This window comes from Sesamum indicum, linkage group LG2 (genome assembly GCF_026168435.1).
Source record: "Sesamum indicum cultivar Baizhima isolate 11 linkage group LG2, ASM2616843v1, whole genome shotgun sequence".
NCBI classification, from domain to species: Eukaryota; Viridiplantae; Streptophyta; class Magnoliopsida; order Lamiales; family Pedaliaceae; genus Sesamum; species Sesamum indicum.
In genome coordinates, this window is record NC_142658.1 from 17,892,170 (window position 1) to 17,907,054 (window position 14,885).

The following is a 14,885-nucleotide window of genomic DNA, read 5'->3' on the forward strand; positions in this document are numbered from 1 at the left end:
ATCGAGTTTTCCCACATGCTTAGATACTTCCACTTTCTTGAGCACCAGGTCTCCGACCTGGAAATGCCGTGGTCGCACTCGACGATTATAACTCCGGGTCATCATGCTTTTGTAGCGCAATATTTTCGCGTAAGCGCGATCCCTTCCTTCTTCAATCACAGTCAGATCAAAGGCCCGTTCTTGGGAGTTCTCTTCTTCCGTGTACTGAGTGACCCGAGCAGTTTCTTCTCCAATTTCAGCAGGAATGATTGCTTCACTCCCATACACTAAACAAAACGGGGTCTCTCCGGTCGCCGTTCGCGGGGTCGTTCGATATGCCCAGAGAACCCCAGGCAATTCTTCGACCCATCCCCCCTTCGCTCCTTCCAACCTGGTCTTTAAGTGTTGCAACAGGGTTCGGTTGGTTACCTCCGCTTGACCGTTCGCTTGAGGGTTCCCGACCGCTGTGAAATTCTGCTGAATTTTCAACTCCTTGCACCACGCCATGATCTTCTTTCCTTGGAACTGGGTTCCATTGTCTGATACAAGAATGCGGGGGATTTTGAACCTGCAAATGATATTTTTCCAAATAAAATTAATTACCTCTTTCTCAGAGATCCTGGCGAGAGCCTCAGTCTCGACCCATTTGGAAAAATATTCGACCGCTACGATCAGGAACTTCTTCTGTGCCATCGCTTGGGGGAAAGGGCCCACGATATCTATCCCCCATTTATCGAACGGACACGCGACCTTCAGAGGTTCAAGAGGGGTCGCTGGTGAGTGCAGCAGTCCAGCATACCTCTGGCAACTTTCGCATTTCTTGGCAAAATCCTTCGCATCCTCTACGACCGTAGGCCAGAAATAACCCTGCCTCAAAATCTTCTGCGCCAGCGATCTCCCTCCTGAATGATTTCCGCAGCTGCCTTCATGTATTTCTCTTAAAACGTACTGCGCTCTTTCTGCATCCAGGCATTTCAGTAGAACGCCTTCCGGGGTTCTTTTGTATAGGTCGTCCCCGATCATGGTAAAACGATTAGCTTTGAACTTTAATCTCTTTGCCGCAATCGAGTCCTTCGGCAGTTCTCCATACCTCAAGTACCTGATAAATGGTGTTTTCCAAGACTCTTCCGCCTCGACCAGGTGAACCTCTGTCTCTTCAATCACCGGTCGAGTTTTCACCATCACCGCGATCTTTCTTTCTTTAACTCCCTCGATCAGCGACCCGAACCGCGACAATGCATCTGCACGCATATTTTCGTCTCTCGGTATCTGACTGATCGTGCACCGCTCAAATCTCTTCATCATCTCCTTTACCTTCGCTTGGTATTGTATCATGGACCGCTCTCGTGTTTCGTACGTACCTTGTACCTGCATTGCAACGAGTTGTGAGTCCGTGTACACATCTATTTGCCTTATGCCCCCATCGATTGCCGTCTGCAACCCTTGAATCAGAGCCTCGTATTCGGCTTCATTGTTAGTTGCTGGGAAATCTAACCGGACCGCGATTTCGATTTCAACTTCGGCTGGTCCTTGCAAATAAATGCCCGCTCCACCGTTTTTTGAGGTCGAGGACCCGTCTACATGTAAAAGCCACCTCTCCTCCTTTTGTGGCTGATCGCCCGCGAACTCGACCAGAAAATCGGCGAATACCTACGCCTTTATCGCGTTCCTTGTCTGAAACTCAATGTCAAACTCCCCTAACCATCCTGCCCGATGTATCCGGCTTCGCCATAACCTGCTTCAGAGGGTGATTTGTCAGTACAACAATGGGGTGGGATTGGAAGTAAGGTCGCAGCTTTCTCGCCGTAATCACCAAAGCTAGCGCTAGCTTTTCTATCTGGATGTACTTCTTCTCTGCTCCCTGCAGCATCTTGCTCACATAGTATACCGGGCTCTGCCTGCCGCCTTCCTCGCGAACTAACACTGAGCTCACTGCATAATCAGAAACAGCCAAATACACGTACAGCTTTTCCCCCACCATGGGATTAGAGAGCAAGGGTGGGGTGGTTAAATATACTTTAAGCTCTTGGAGAGCTCGTTCACATTCTTCGTTCCATTCGAAGTTGTTAACCTTTCTCAAAATTTTAAAGAAGGGTAAGTTGCGATCAGCAAACCTGGCGATGAAACGGTTCAGCGAGGCGATCCTTCCTGTCAGCTGCTGCACTTCCTTTATAGATTTTGGTGATTCTAGCTACATAATTGCCTTGATTTTTTCTGGGTTCGCTTCAATGCCTCGTTCGCTGACCATGTAACCCAGAAACTTGCCGCCCCGCACCCCGAAGGTGCACTTGGACGGGTTCAGCTTCATTCCATATGATCGCATGATATCGAAAGCTGTTCGCAAGTTTGTCAAGTGATCGTCCTCCTTCTTACTCTTGACCAGCATGTCATCCACGTATACTTCCATCGTGTTCCCAATATGGTCCTTGAACATGCGGTTTACCAGTCTTTGGTAAGTTGCTCTTGCGTTCTTTAACCCGAATGGCATCACATCATAACAGTATACTCCCTTTTTGGTTACGAACGCAGTCTTTTCAGCATCTTCCTTTGCCATGAAAATTTGATGGTAGCCTTGGTACGTGTCCATCATACTAAAGAGTGCGCATCCTGCCGTTGAATCCACCAGCAGGTCAATCCTTGGATGGGTCTTTAGGGCATGCCTTATTAAGGTCCGTGTAGTCCGTGCACATCCTCCATTTTCCTGCTGCTTTAGGGACCACCACAACATTTGATAGCCAGGTCGTGTACTGGATTTCTCGAACAAAGCCAGCACGCAACAACTTGGCGACCTCTTCTTCGATTATCTTATTCCTCTCGACCCCGAAAACCCTCTTCTTCTGCTTCACTGGTTTGACCTGTGGATCAATATTCAGTCTATGAACAATAATCTCGGGATTGATACCTTGAAAATCTGATGGGCTCCACGCGAACAGGTCATGATTACTCCGTAAGAAGTCGATCATCATCGCCTCCATTTCCGTAGTCATCTGCGATCCGATCCTGGTCGTTTTCTGAAAGTTCCCAGAGATCAACTCCACCTCCTTATACTCGCCCGATGGTTCAATCCTTTCCATCTTTCCTCTCTTTGCTGCCTCCCGGCTCATTTCCTCCTTTCTTTTTTCTTTCTTCGACTCTCCCTGCTTCACAGCAAGATTATAGCACTGCCTTGCTGTCCGTTGGTCGCATTTGACTTCTCCGATTCCCTGTGGCGTCGGGAACTTCATCTTCAGATGGAAGGTAGATACCACTGCTCGAAACTTGTTCAATCCTGGTCGTCCCAACACAACATTATACGCGAACGGGCTATCAACGACCAGGAACGAGATCATGCACGTCTTCCTCTTGGGCTCCTCACCTAGCGACACTGGCAGCTCGATTACACCTTCTGGGATGACCTCGTTCCCTCCGAACCCAACTAGGGGTGTTCGTACGGCCTTTAGTTTCACATCTCCCAAATCCATTTTCCTGAGGACATCACTAAAAATAATGTCAACAGAACTGCCATTATCAATCAATACCTTGTGTACCTGGTAGTTCGCAATGTCCATCTTTATGACCATAGGGTCGTTTTGTTCCACCATGTCAGCACTTAAATCCTCGTCCCCGAAGATGATGCTCTCCTGTTTTTCCACATGCATCATTAGCCCATCATGTTTCCACCTGCTTTCTCGAGCGTACCTTTTCCTTGCTCTACTTGAATCTCCACTCGTGGGTCCCCCCGAGATAGTGTGGATGACACCCTTGTTAGGAGCATTGTCTCGAGCTCCGCTCGCCCCCGCTTCATCCCTCTGGAGCCTTTCCCGGCTTCGCGACCTACTGCGATCTCGCTGTTCTGCCCTCCTATCAATCAAATGTTTGAAATACCCTTGTCTTATCAACCGTTCAATCTCGTCCTTTAGTTGGGAGCAATCCTCCGTGTTATGCCCCCTATCCTTGTGGAACCTGCAGTACTTATTTGAGTTCTTTTTTGTACGGGTATCCCGCATCTTCTCTGGTCGCTGCAAGAGGCCCTCGTTTTCCACCATCATCATCACCTTTTCTCTGGTAGTCATCAGCGGGGTGTACCTATGGTAACGGGGCACATAAGGTCCTTTCCGCTCGCGATCTCCTTCCGCTCGTTGTTTTCCTTTCCGTGACCTTTCTCCCCTCATCCTGGTCGGATCTCTAGACCAATAATTATCCTTCATGGCGTTTATTTCTTCTTCATCGATATATTTTTGGGCCATCTCCATTAATTGCTCCGTGCCCGTAGGCGGGTCGCGGGCGAGCGCTGATGCAAAAGGACCTTTCTGCAAACCATGGATCAAAATACTAACCATCATGTCGATCCTTAGATCCTGCACCTCCAGCACTTCGTTGTTGAACCTCCCCATGAAAGTTTTCAGCGTCTCGTCCTCCCGCTGTCGGATCGTAAACAGGTGGGTCGCCGATCTCTTTGCTTTTCTCAAAATTAGGTGTTCCGGATCGGGGTCGCTAGGTCGAGCAACCGGGTCGTGATCGCTACCTCCCTCTTTCAAGCTACCTGGAACGGATCCTGAGAACACAGCAAACGTCAGACTAGCCGAGAGGCCCTCGGCGATGGCCCTCCGATGCTTAAGTCAGAAAGGATGGGATCGAAAATAAGGTAATGGGATCGAGCTAGAACACAAATTGGCGGTAAAAATAGATAGTCAAAACGTATTTAAAATACCATAAATGAGGGTATTTATACTGGTACGGTACCCTCTGCATGCATCACACGTGGCTCCAGTGAGGGCGCGCCATGTCACCCTCTGTCGGACCTGCAGCCGCTGCTGCTGCAACTGCACAGTGGGCCCCACCATGCGCAGTCATAGGCTCAGTCCTAGGTGCAGGCATGATTATAATCTTGGGTGTAGAGCTTGTGCCAAAAATAGGGGGGTATTTCGGTAATTATGCAAATTCCCTCATCAGTATTAGATAATTCTTTTCTGATTGTATTTTTGCTCTTTTTTTTTCCCATAATGTAATGGAGGTAAAATAACACTAATAAATACAATTTAGGTTTAAATTGCAATGACAATATATGCTATTTAAAAAAAAAAAAACAGTAACAATTTGATCAAAGTAAATAAAGTAGAATGAGGACATTTCAATAAAAATTAATATGGATACTATGGATATATCTAGTTAGATTAATTTTTTTATAAAAAAATATAATAAATTATTAATTTAAAATCATTTCATATCAATAAATAAAAAAAGAATTCAGTATATAGTAGTAAAATAAAAAAAAATATAACATTTCATAGAATAATATAACAAACACAAAATAAATTAAAAAATAGAAAATAAATATTAAAAATAAAACATGATCAATTTTAATAAATTAAATCGTATTATCAAAAATTCAAAAATACGGGACTTCGTTAATTTTATTTTAATATCAAATTTTTTATATAGTATATTTTATTGTTGTGCTAATTTGTTCTAGTACAAAATCATTAAACATGAAAATTATTAAATACGAAATGTAAAAAACTCAATTTTAACGTATAAATTTTTTACTTAATATTATCAATTAAATTTAAAAATGAATTACAAAGAACAAATTAAATGATTTATTCATCCATTACAATAATTATGGGCAAATTACATAAGACCCCTTAATTTTAAAAAAATAGCGTGAAATCTCCTTGTGTTATGTTTATTTATGTTATTTAAAGGAGAGTCATGAACATGCAGAATTGACATCATCTTTGAGGTTATTATTATTATTTTTAGTTAACAAATATCCATTTCGATCCCTTTGTTAGACATTTAAGTATGCAAATGTCTTCCCACTCTCATTTTGGAAAGAGCATCATTTTAATAAATTTCATATTATTGACAAATTTTATCTATTATTTAGTTTTATATTTTTAATAAATTATATTTATTTATAAGATATATTATTAATTGAATATTAAAATACATATAATATATAATTTTTAATTTAAAATTTTAATCGACAAATCATAATACGAAATTTATATACTAAAATTAATTGTTCAAGTTTAAATATTTATGGATATAAACAAAATTTTATTATAATTTAAATTTATATTAATAATTTAATTATGTTATGATAAATTTAGAATAAAATAATTAAATACTAAAAAATAAAAGAGTATATAAATTATTTTCAGCTATATTATATTTAATTAAAATTACGACATTTTTTAAAAAAATGGAAAACTAAGAAAAAACTAAAATTGATCATCTTCCCCAAAGCTTCTGACCACCACCGCCGCCCTGCCTCCCCATGGATCTAGTCAATCGCCTCCATCGCCCAGATTGAGCGGCTACGGCGAGGTCACCCAGAAGTTGGGGGCGGCAACACTGGTCACATATATATATATTATGTAACTGTATATATAAATATATATAAGTGTACATATATGTAAGGGATCATTACGCCCCCTTCCTTAAAGTTTGATATAATTACGCGTAGACTCCTTGTAGTTTGAGAAATTACATTTAGCACCCCTGAGGTTTGTTTTCGTCTGATAAATAAGTTCCTTCGTTAGTCAAAATTCATCAAATTTACAGATATTAACCAAAAAAATTGAATAAAAATTAATATTTACCCTCGATTAACTTATTACTGACTTATTGTAGGTCAAATAATTTACATCTTTGCATCTCTGTGTAGAGTTCTCCCTCCAGAATCAAACTCATTTCTGAAATTATAATGAAGTAAACATAAGTCTACTATAAAGTTATCATCATCTACTCTGAAATTAAAGAAAAGCCATCATACCTGATCGTAAAAGTAAGCAATAAAGCCGTCATATGTTATGATGTCGAAGATAGCTCTGTGTTTCGACTTCACGATGAGCTTGTTTGAGCTTGCTCTTAAACAACATACCTTTAACGCTACAATGTGATTGCTCTGCTCAAAAGAGGAAAAACTACATTGTAGTAGCATTTCTACAAGTGGTACCAAGTTATCCTCACAGCCAATCCCTTTTCCCTCCACTTAGCAATTAGAATCTCAGCAAGATAAATAAAGTTCACACGATCTTTTTAGTCCCTTCCAAATACTAAGTTCTTAGATGCCCCTGATCAGCTAAAATATCAAAGACTAAATTTGAGTACTTAATTTTGGTAGATTTACATGAATATAAAGAAAATGATTATATTCCATACAGTAATTGTCTAATGTGAGACCGAAGAAAGGTTGAGCTTTTCACATTAGATTAAGTTATTGTTATTCTGTAAAGTACACACCATTAATATTCGATGGACAAGAAGATCACACTGATCTAAATCTAAACAGGATTGACCATCTTGTCCTTGCGAGATATAAATGTCCAAACTTACCTCTACCAAGAGGCTTTCCTATGTCGAAGTCATTGAGAGTCCACAGCTTTTTCTCTGCTGCTGTGCTCTCTGATGAAGCCTAAAGAAAAAAGCAAAGTGAAAATTAGATATCCAAAGCAATGCATACACATGAAGTGAGCATATTGCACACACAACCAAATTACATCAACTATTTGACTGTGTAACCAAGCTTATAGTGAAGAGACCAAATATACTACAGAAATTTTCTCTCCTTCCATAAAGATAAACAACAAACAGTCATCTAATATCTTTTATGATATCAAGAAAATTAAAGCACTAATACACCATCTTATAGCACAGAAATAAAGCCAATAGAACAATAAAATCCGACCTGCCAATGGCCGTTTTCCTGCCAGCAAACACAGTACATGATCTCAACAATTTGACTTAGTCTTCTTATTACAAACAATTGCAATTTTCACAAGTACATTCTGTAAAATCAAAAGACGCTAAACCCTAAACCAATCATTACATTATCAACCCAAATCCCTCAAACTAAAATCCAATTTCCGAATTACAGGCCAATTATTGGAACTACAATCCAAAAGTCTTTTCAAATCAAATGCAACGAACAACTAATCAAATAACTGAAAAGCACTCTATCATCCCAATTCTTCTCCAATAAACGGAGCCTGCATTTCCAAGATTGTCATAACAGGAAACCACAAGGGGGAAAAGAAGATGAAGAAGATACCTTCAGCAAAGAGGACATCAAATTACAAAAAAGAAAAAGAAGAAGAAGAACGTTGAATGACCTTGGCAATGGAAATCATATTCCAATGAGATCGTAATCACAATAACTCTTTGAAATTTCCAGAACCAAAATCATAAAAAACAAAACCCATTTTAGAATAAAGTTGTAGATTAATAACGCGCAGATTCCTCTTTATACCTTGTGTTCTTGTTCAGACTCCGTCGGGATCCCCATTTTCCGAAAATACACGCACTCAAACGTGTGAGAGATGGAGGCAAGAGGTGAGGGAGATTTGCAGGAGTGAATGAATGAGTTGACATAAATTTGAATTTTAAAATAGAAGGAACAGAAATAGGGGCCTTTATGATCTTTCCGCGGCAAATGCTCCAACGGTCATTTTTTATGTTTATGCCAATGCTCCAACGATCATATTTTATGTTTAAAAAATTCAATTTTTATTTGTTTTTTTCGTATTAAGTAAATAATTTTCTCTATAATAAAAAAACACAAATACACAGCTTAAGATGTTACCAAATATTTTTTTTAATACCATTTCTATATGTAATTTTTCTTGGAGTATATATATTTAGGATAAACTATAACGAATTTTTCTAAAATTTGATATAATTATAAATACTTTTTATTGATTAAAAAATTATAAATATTTTTTAAAATTATGGTCATATAATAAAAACCTCTCATGATAGCTTATTGTAGGGGACATTTATTAGACGACTATTAATTCTAAAGGGATATTTATAATTTTTTAAACAATGAGAGAATATTTATAATCTATATATCTATATCTACACCATATATACAAGCGTGAATCTTTCATGTGTTTGTCCCTATTGTAAAAAGACATTCATACCCTTACTTAAAATAAATAGCATATGAATAATACTATAATACTACCATAATATATCGGAGGTAAAATAATACTACACTAAGTACACCTTACTATTAAATATATAATAGTGAGATTGTCTTGAGCGTTTACTACTATTGTTAGAAGACTTTCTGTGGTTCTCTTTTCAGTAATAGATTAGAGGACCAATTATAGCATTTACACTCCTTTATTTATGGCATGTTTACACAAATTACCCCTGCCTTTTGCATAATTACATTAACCACCCCTAATAGCCAAAGAAGAAGGGTAGTTGATGTTGATATTTTTTTTTTTTTGGTGTATGTTTAATTTTTCAAAAAATAACGGTGGTTTGTGTAAACAATTTTGACATTTGTGGTGGTGGATGTGTAATATAAAAAAGATATGGGTGTTCTCTATAAATATACCATAAGTTACAGGATGTAAATATAATTATCTCTAAATAAAAATTAATTATAAAAATCAATTGCTATCAAAGTAGAAAAGTATTTTTTTTAATGGAAAATTAGAATTTCATTCAACTGCAATTGCAACAAAAAGCAACAGTAAAATAGCCAGTGGGAGATACAATTCTCCAACATGATTGTAGTCAGCATTCCTAGTGAGGAAATGAGCTAAAAGCATAAAAGTATTTGGTATTCTTAATTTGTCTTAATTATGTAGAGAATGAATAATATATTCTAAAATATAAATAAGCAAATAAATTTTAATGTTAATTGTTCGGAATAATTTTAAATACTTTTTTTTAAAAAAAAATTGATTTAGATGTAAATAAATATTAATCCAAACTTCAAAACGTAAAAAAATAATAACGAATACGAGACCTCAAGAACAGTTGTACAGAAAGCATGATTCCCTCTTCTTGAAGTAAAGGAAACACCATTTTTGTAGACAGATACATAGAACAAAAAGAGACATTCTTGCCGGAAAAAAAAAAAAAAAAAGGGACATTCAGATCCAATTTGAACCTTCCAAATTACATAATTGAATATGAAAAAAATAAATTTAAAATATTTTATTCTTTTCAAAGATTATCACATTTGAAATCACAGTATGATAACTAGTTACGTAAATATAAATTGTACGTAAATTTCAAAATGAATTTTATTTTTAAAATTAACAAAGGAGTTAAAAAAATTATTTAATAAGAATATAAATAATTATGTGAAGAATAATTTAATTGGGATCAAAAGCTATATATACATTGCTCCTTTTTTTTTAATATCAAAATGTTATTTGAATGAAATTTAATCACAAGCAATTATTTTTTCATCCAATGCCCATGTATTCCAAATTTTATTGCATTTTGCATTATGTTAACACATAACACGTGTATAAAGTATTTTCCCAAGTAAAATATATGTAATTTTTATAAACGTGATGCAGTGCTGTATATATATTAAATAAAGTAAAAAATACAATATAATTTAAAATAAAGAATGAAATCCATCAAAATACTGATTTGACCTATTCAATCACAAAGTCAAATGAGTACTAATTAAGGAGAGAAAGTGATAGGAAATGGAAGCAGTTATGAGGAGTAAATGAACCAAATTAAAGATGAACATAAAAAAGGAAAATCTCAGGCCACGTTTGCTGCACATCTCTTTGCTCAAGTTCAACCCTTGAATGGCAAAAAACCCATAAAAAATGAAAAACAAACCAAAAAAAAAAGCAACAATTTAAATTTAATATCAGCTGTCACCCAATGAAATTGAGTGCATGGCTGCCATCTTCACAAGAGCTTTTACTGCAGCTGCTATTAGTATTGCTGTTGCTATAGCCATGAGGTGACGGCAAATTCGAACCACCAGCTCTTGTCCCACTAGCATTCCCAAGGCACAGCGCCTCACCCAATGGTCCACCAGGCGGTGAGTTCATCCAAGAAGCAGAACTCAGCCACTGAGATTTCAAAACCCCATCACTATCTCTGTCTGAATTCATCATCATCCCAACATTTCCCAAATCACTGTTTTCATTGTCACCATCAGCTCCATTCCCACCGGACATTGATAGACTGAGAGCAGACGGTGAGAACTTCTTGCTCAAAGCATCAATGAAGTGTCTTGTTGTTGTCTGTGCTCCCTGATCAGTGTTTAGAGAGAGGCAGCTTTCTTGCAAAGAGCCCATTTTTGAATCAAGAAATGAACTGCTGAGCTGATGCTGCTGATGCTGATGATGTTCCAACCTCTGGAGGCTGATGGTATCTGGGATGTAATGATTCAAGCTCATAAAACCTTGCTTATTACCCTCGTATTGATACAAGGAGACATTCTTGGCATGGTCTGTGTTGTCTCTGTTCAACTCCAACCTTGATGATGATGACGATGATGATGATGTCTGAATCAGTTGCTGCCATTGCTGCTGTTGTTGCTGGTTGCAAGTGGAGACAGGGACGGTGTCTCTGCTGCTGCTGCTGCTGCCACCTCTCATGAACCACTCAACGCACCTTCCGTAAAATCAACGAGTCACAGAAAATATCAACACCCGCATTTATTTTGGTGGGATGGGATCTTCTTTATTACTACAATTTCTTTTAAAAAATAATAATTAAATTAAATTAGATTTTAAAATGAAGCATGATACTATCCACGCGTAAATATCGACACGCGATTCGAGTAACAACAAAGTGGAATAGAAGATTTTTAACTCATTTATGAGCATAGAAACAAAAGGCCAGAGAAGAAGCAGACCCCACATGCCAACAACCATTAAACTTCGGATAAGAACAAGAAATGAAATAGAATACTTGAGATAGAAAATTCATGAGGAACCCTAAACAGCATTAATTAGCAGACCTGGTTTTGTCAAATGATGCAGTAGAAGCCATTGTTGGGAACTGAGGAGTTGAGGTCTGAAGGGGCTGTGTAAGGGGAGGAGTAGTAGTACTCGTAGCTGGAAGGATGAGAGGTTGTTGTTGAGAAGAAGGGTTGTGGGCTGAAACTTCCACATGCTTTCTTGAACGGGGTCTGCTCTTGTGGGCGTGGCGCTCGCAGTATTTTTGATCAGGCGCAACGTCTCTTGAGCACCTCCATTTCTTCCCATCTGTTCTCTTGCATCTCCATGGCTCCGGATCCGACCCGTTTGATGAGAACCTCAAATCCAGACCAGATGCTGTAGAAAGAAACACGCAGTACTCTTCAGAATTGTACACATGATAAACACGATTACAGGCAAAAAGACAATAGAGCAATAGTCTTTTCTTGGTTTAATCAAGAGAGAGGGAGAGAGAGAGAGAGAGAGAACTGTTAGATTGGGAGAGTGAAGGAAGAGGTGAACTTGTGGAGGAGGTAGGTAGGAGGAGCTGAGGAGGAACTGGGATTGAGGCCATTATGTACTTGTGTATAACTTTCTGTCTCTCCAGTTCTTGCCACTGTGAGGCTGTGAAAAGAGCTTTTCCAGACACAGCCATGCTTCCTCCTGCAACCAACAACAACAATAAAAATCACATCTTTGAACACTTTTCTGCTGCCTAATACAGAAATTACACCTTTTAGATACAAGAATCGTTTATTTTTCTCTCTCCAAAGTCACCCTTTTCTCCTTTCACCCTCTACTCACAACAAAACATTAAAGGAACAAAACCAAAAAATTAGTGAGCTACAATTCTCATACAAGACCAGACAAAGAAAGAGGGAGAGAGAGAGTTACAACCAGAAGCTCCAAGAGCAGTGCTGTGAGAAATCCTTGGCAGGGAGAGAGTGTCAGCAGCCCCATAGAGATCACCGAAACACGCCACCTGGTTGCCCGCGTTACCAAAAGTGGGCCCACCGCTACCACCTCCATCACCTGCATAGCTGGTAAGGTTAGCATTTCTCCGAGAACAAGCAAGCTGCCGCTGATAATCGCAAAGATTCAGAGCCATGCCCTTCTTACAGGAATACGATTCACTGGGCGGCAACTGCATCTTCAAACCCAACCCAACATCACAATCTAGCATCGATGGCGACGACGATTTTCTTTCACTTCCATTCCTCATTCTTCTTGTCCGCTAGCTTCTCTTCTTACTGTAACCCACAAAACCCAAACCTCAAAACCCTTGTGCAAGAAAAGTTCCTCCTTTTCTTCCTTGTTCTGGTATATATGGTAGGGTGGGGGTGGGGTGGTGATGGTAGAGTTCTCAAGAATGGGTGATTACGGTGCCGCCATTTTGAAGTTTGGGTTTGTGGGTGTTGTGTGGTATTTGCTTCCTATGCTTCCAACATTCGCCCCCGTTACGTTGCGTACTCCCCCATGATGCACCCTGGTCCACTCATATATTGTAGACACGTATGAGATGGATATGGAGTCCAATTCTTTTTAATTTTTATACTTATTTGTTGTTAATTAAAGAAAATTAGTGGTACGTGGCACGTTTTATGGACGTACAAAAATATTTTTAAATTGTACATAATTAATCTTGTTAATGAGAAATTTTCTTTTATATATTTATTTAATTAATTTTTTTGTATAAATAAATAAAATGAATATAATTCTTATATATAATAGGGGAAAATAAAATAATAATATTGGGTTTTAAAATATATAATCTAACACATTCAAACTCAAATACTACTCTATAACGGTTCGAGATTTCGCTGTTTGAGTTTATTTTAATAAAGACTAGGCATCATGACACGTCGTTCCTGTGTGTATATAATACATTATATTTTTATTTTATATATTTTCGATATATATATATATATAAACCAATACTATCACATTTTCAAAAAAAAGAAAGAAAAAACACAACAAAAAAATAAAAAATAAACTTAAAGATATTATAGACATAACGATTGCGGTGTCATAATCATCATTTGTGAGAAAAAAAGGCATCTTCTTATATATTAGTAGTAACCATTATGACACGTTGTCCCTACGTGCATATAATAAATAACTCTTTACGTTTTAAAATATATAATAAACCAACACATCACATTTAAAAAAATAAATAAATAAATAAAACTAAAACAATTTAGTGATATTATCAAACACAAATAAAAAAAAAATTGGTGTGGGTGAAATTTTCATATTAATATGATAGATAGTATAGATAATATAGATGAGAAAAAAAAAATTAATTGAGTAGGGTGCTTGCAAATGCATAAGGATGTTTTTTATAACTTATAAAAATAATATCGTGGTATAAATAACTGCTATTTATAAGTGAAAATGAAATTTATTTTTTTCATCGTATAGATACTATAAAGTAAATAACAATATTATCAAGAATTCAATTAAAATTTATGATACGATTACTAATTGACTCCACGTAAAAATATGCAAATGGACTACTGTGGACACACATGACCTAAAATGTAAAATCCTTACCTTGCTCGTTCAATTTAATGTAACAACATTTTAATATATATTTGGATATTTTCGAAGCAAAATTGTATTATTTTTCGAAGTACTTGTTATATTAGGTAAATTACAATTTACAATTTTGTGATATATTATCATCATTAGTTTTCTCTGTAACTAAAAAAATGAAAAAAAGCTCACCGTAATAGCAGATGGAATGGAAGTTCATATAACCGCAACCCCGCCGAGAGCCATGACGATCTTAAGTTGGAATTATCGAGGTTTAGGGGTGCCCTTGATTGTTTGCAAACTCGGAGAGTGGATCCTAGATTTTCAACCCTTGTTGGTATTTCTGTTAGAAACAAAATGCAGAAGTACTAGGTTTGAGAGAATTAGAGATCGATTGAAGTTGTTTGCAGTGTGTGTTCCAGCGGTTGGGAAAGCATGAGGCCTCGCACTATTATTGCGTAAGAATGTGGCGATTCAAGTTATTCTCGTTCTCACTGAATCACATTGACGTTCAGGTGAACTCCGTGGGTCAACTGGCGGATTGGAGATTCACTAGTTTGTATGGAGAGACTGATGCGTCAATTAAGAAAGACACATGGAATCGATTGGTTCAACTCAGTAAACAATTAGATACTGGCTCTAACGAGATCCTTCGTCCAAATGAGAAAATAGGTACGCGATGACCAG

General features: G+C 37.6%; 1 protein-coding gene and 1 long non-coding RNA gene across 3 annotated transcripts; both read right to left on the minus strand.

Annotated features, from left to right (window-relative positions):
- Positions 1 to 6,175: 6,175 nt before the first annotated feature.
- On the minus strand, positions 6,176 to 8,374 carry LOC148789239 (uncharacterized). The gene is made up of 4 exons (XR_016064100.1): positions 8,216 to 8,374; positions 7,303 to 7,381; positions 6,740 to 6,871; positions 6,176 to 6,659 (listed from the first exon to the last, which is right to left on the minus strand). It is a non-coding gene; the product is annotated as an uncharacterized LOC148789239 (long non-coding RNA).
- A 2,077-nt stretch (positions 8,375 to 10,451) lies between these two features.
- Positions 10,452 to 13,151, minus strand: GRF8 (growth-regulating factor 8). 2 transcript variants are annotated; one of them, XM_011072090.3, is made up of 5 exons: positions 12,783 to 13,150; positions 12,561 to 12,695; positions 12,153 to 12,326; positions 11,705 to 12,020; positions 10,452 to 11,355 (listed from the first exon to the last, which is right to left on the minus strand). In XM_011072090.3, exons 1-5 carry the CDS (start codon positions 12,883 to 12,885, stop codon positions 10,608 to 10,610), a joined length of 1,476 nt encoding a protein of 491 aa, XP_011070392.1. In that variant the 5' UTR covers positions 12,886 to 13,150; the 3' UTR covers positions 10,452 to 10,607. The 2 variants fall into 2 exon arrangements, with proteins under 2 accessions (XP_011070392.1, XP_011070391.1); XM_011072089.3 differs by having other exon boundaries at positions 12,561 to 13,151.
- Positions 13,152 to 14,885: the final 1,734 nt, after the last annotated feature.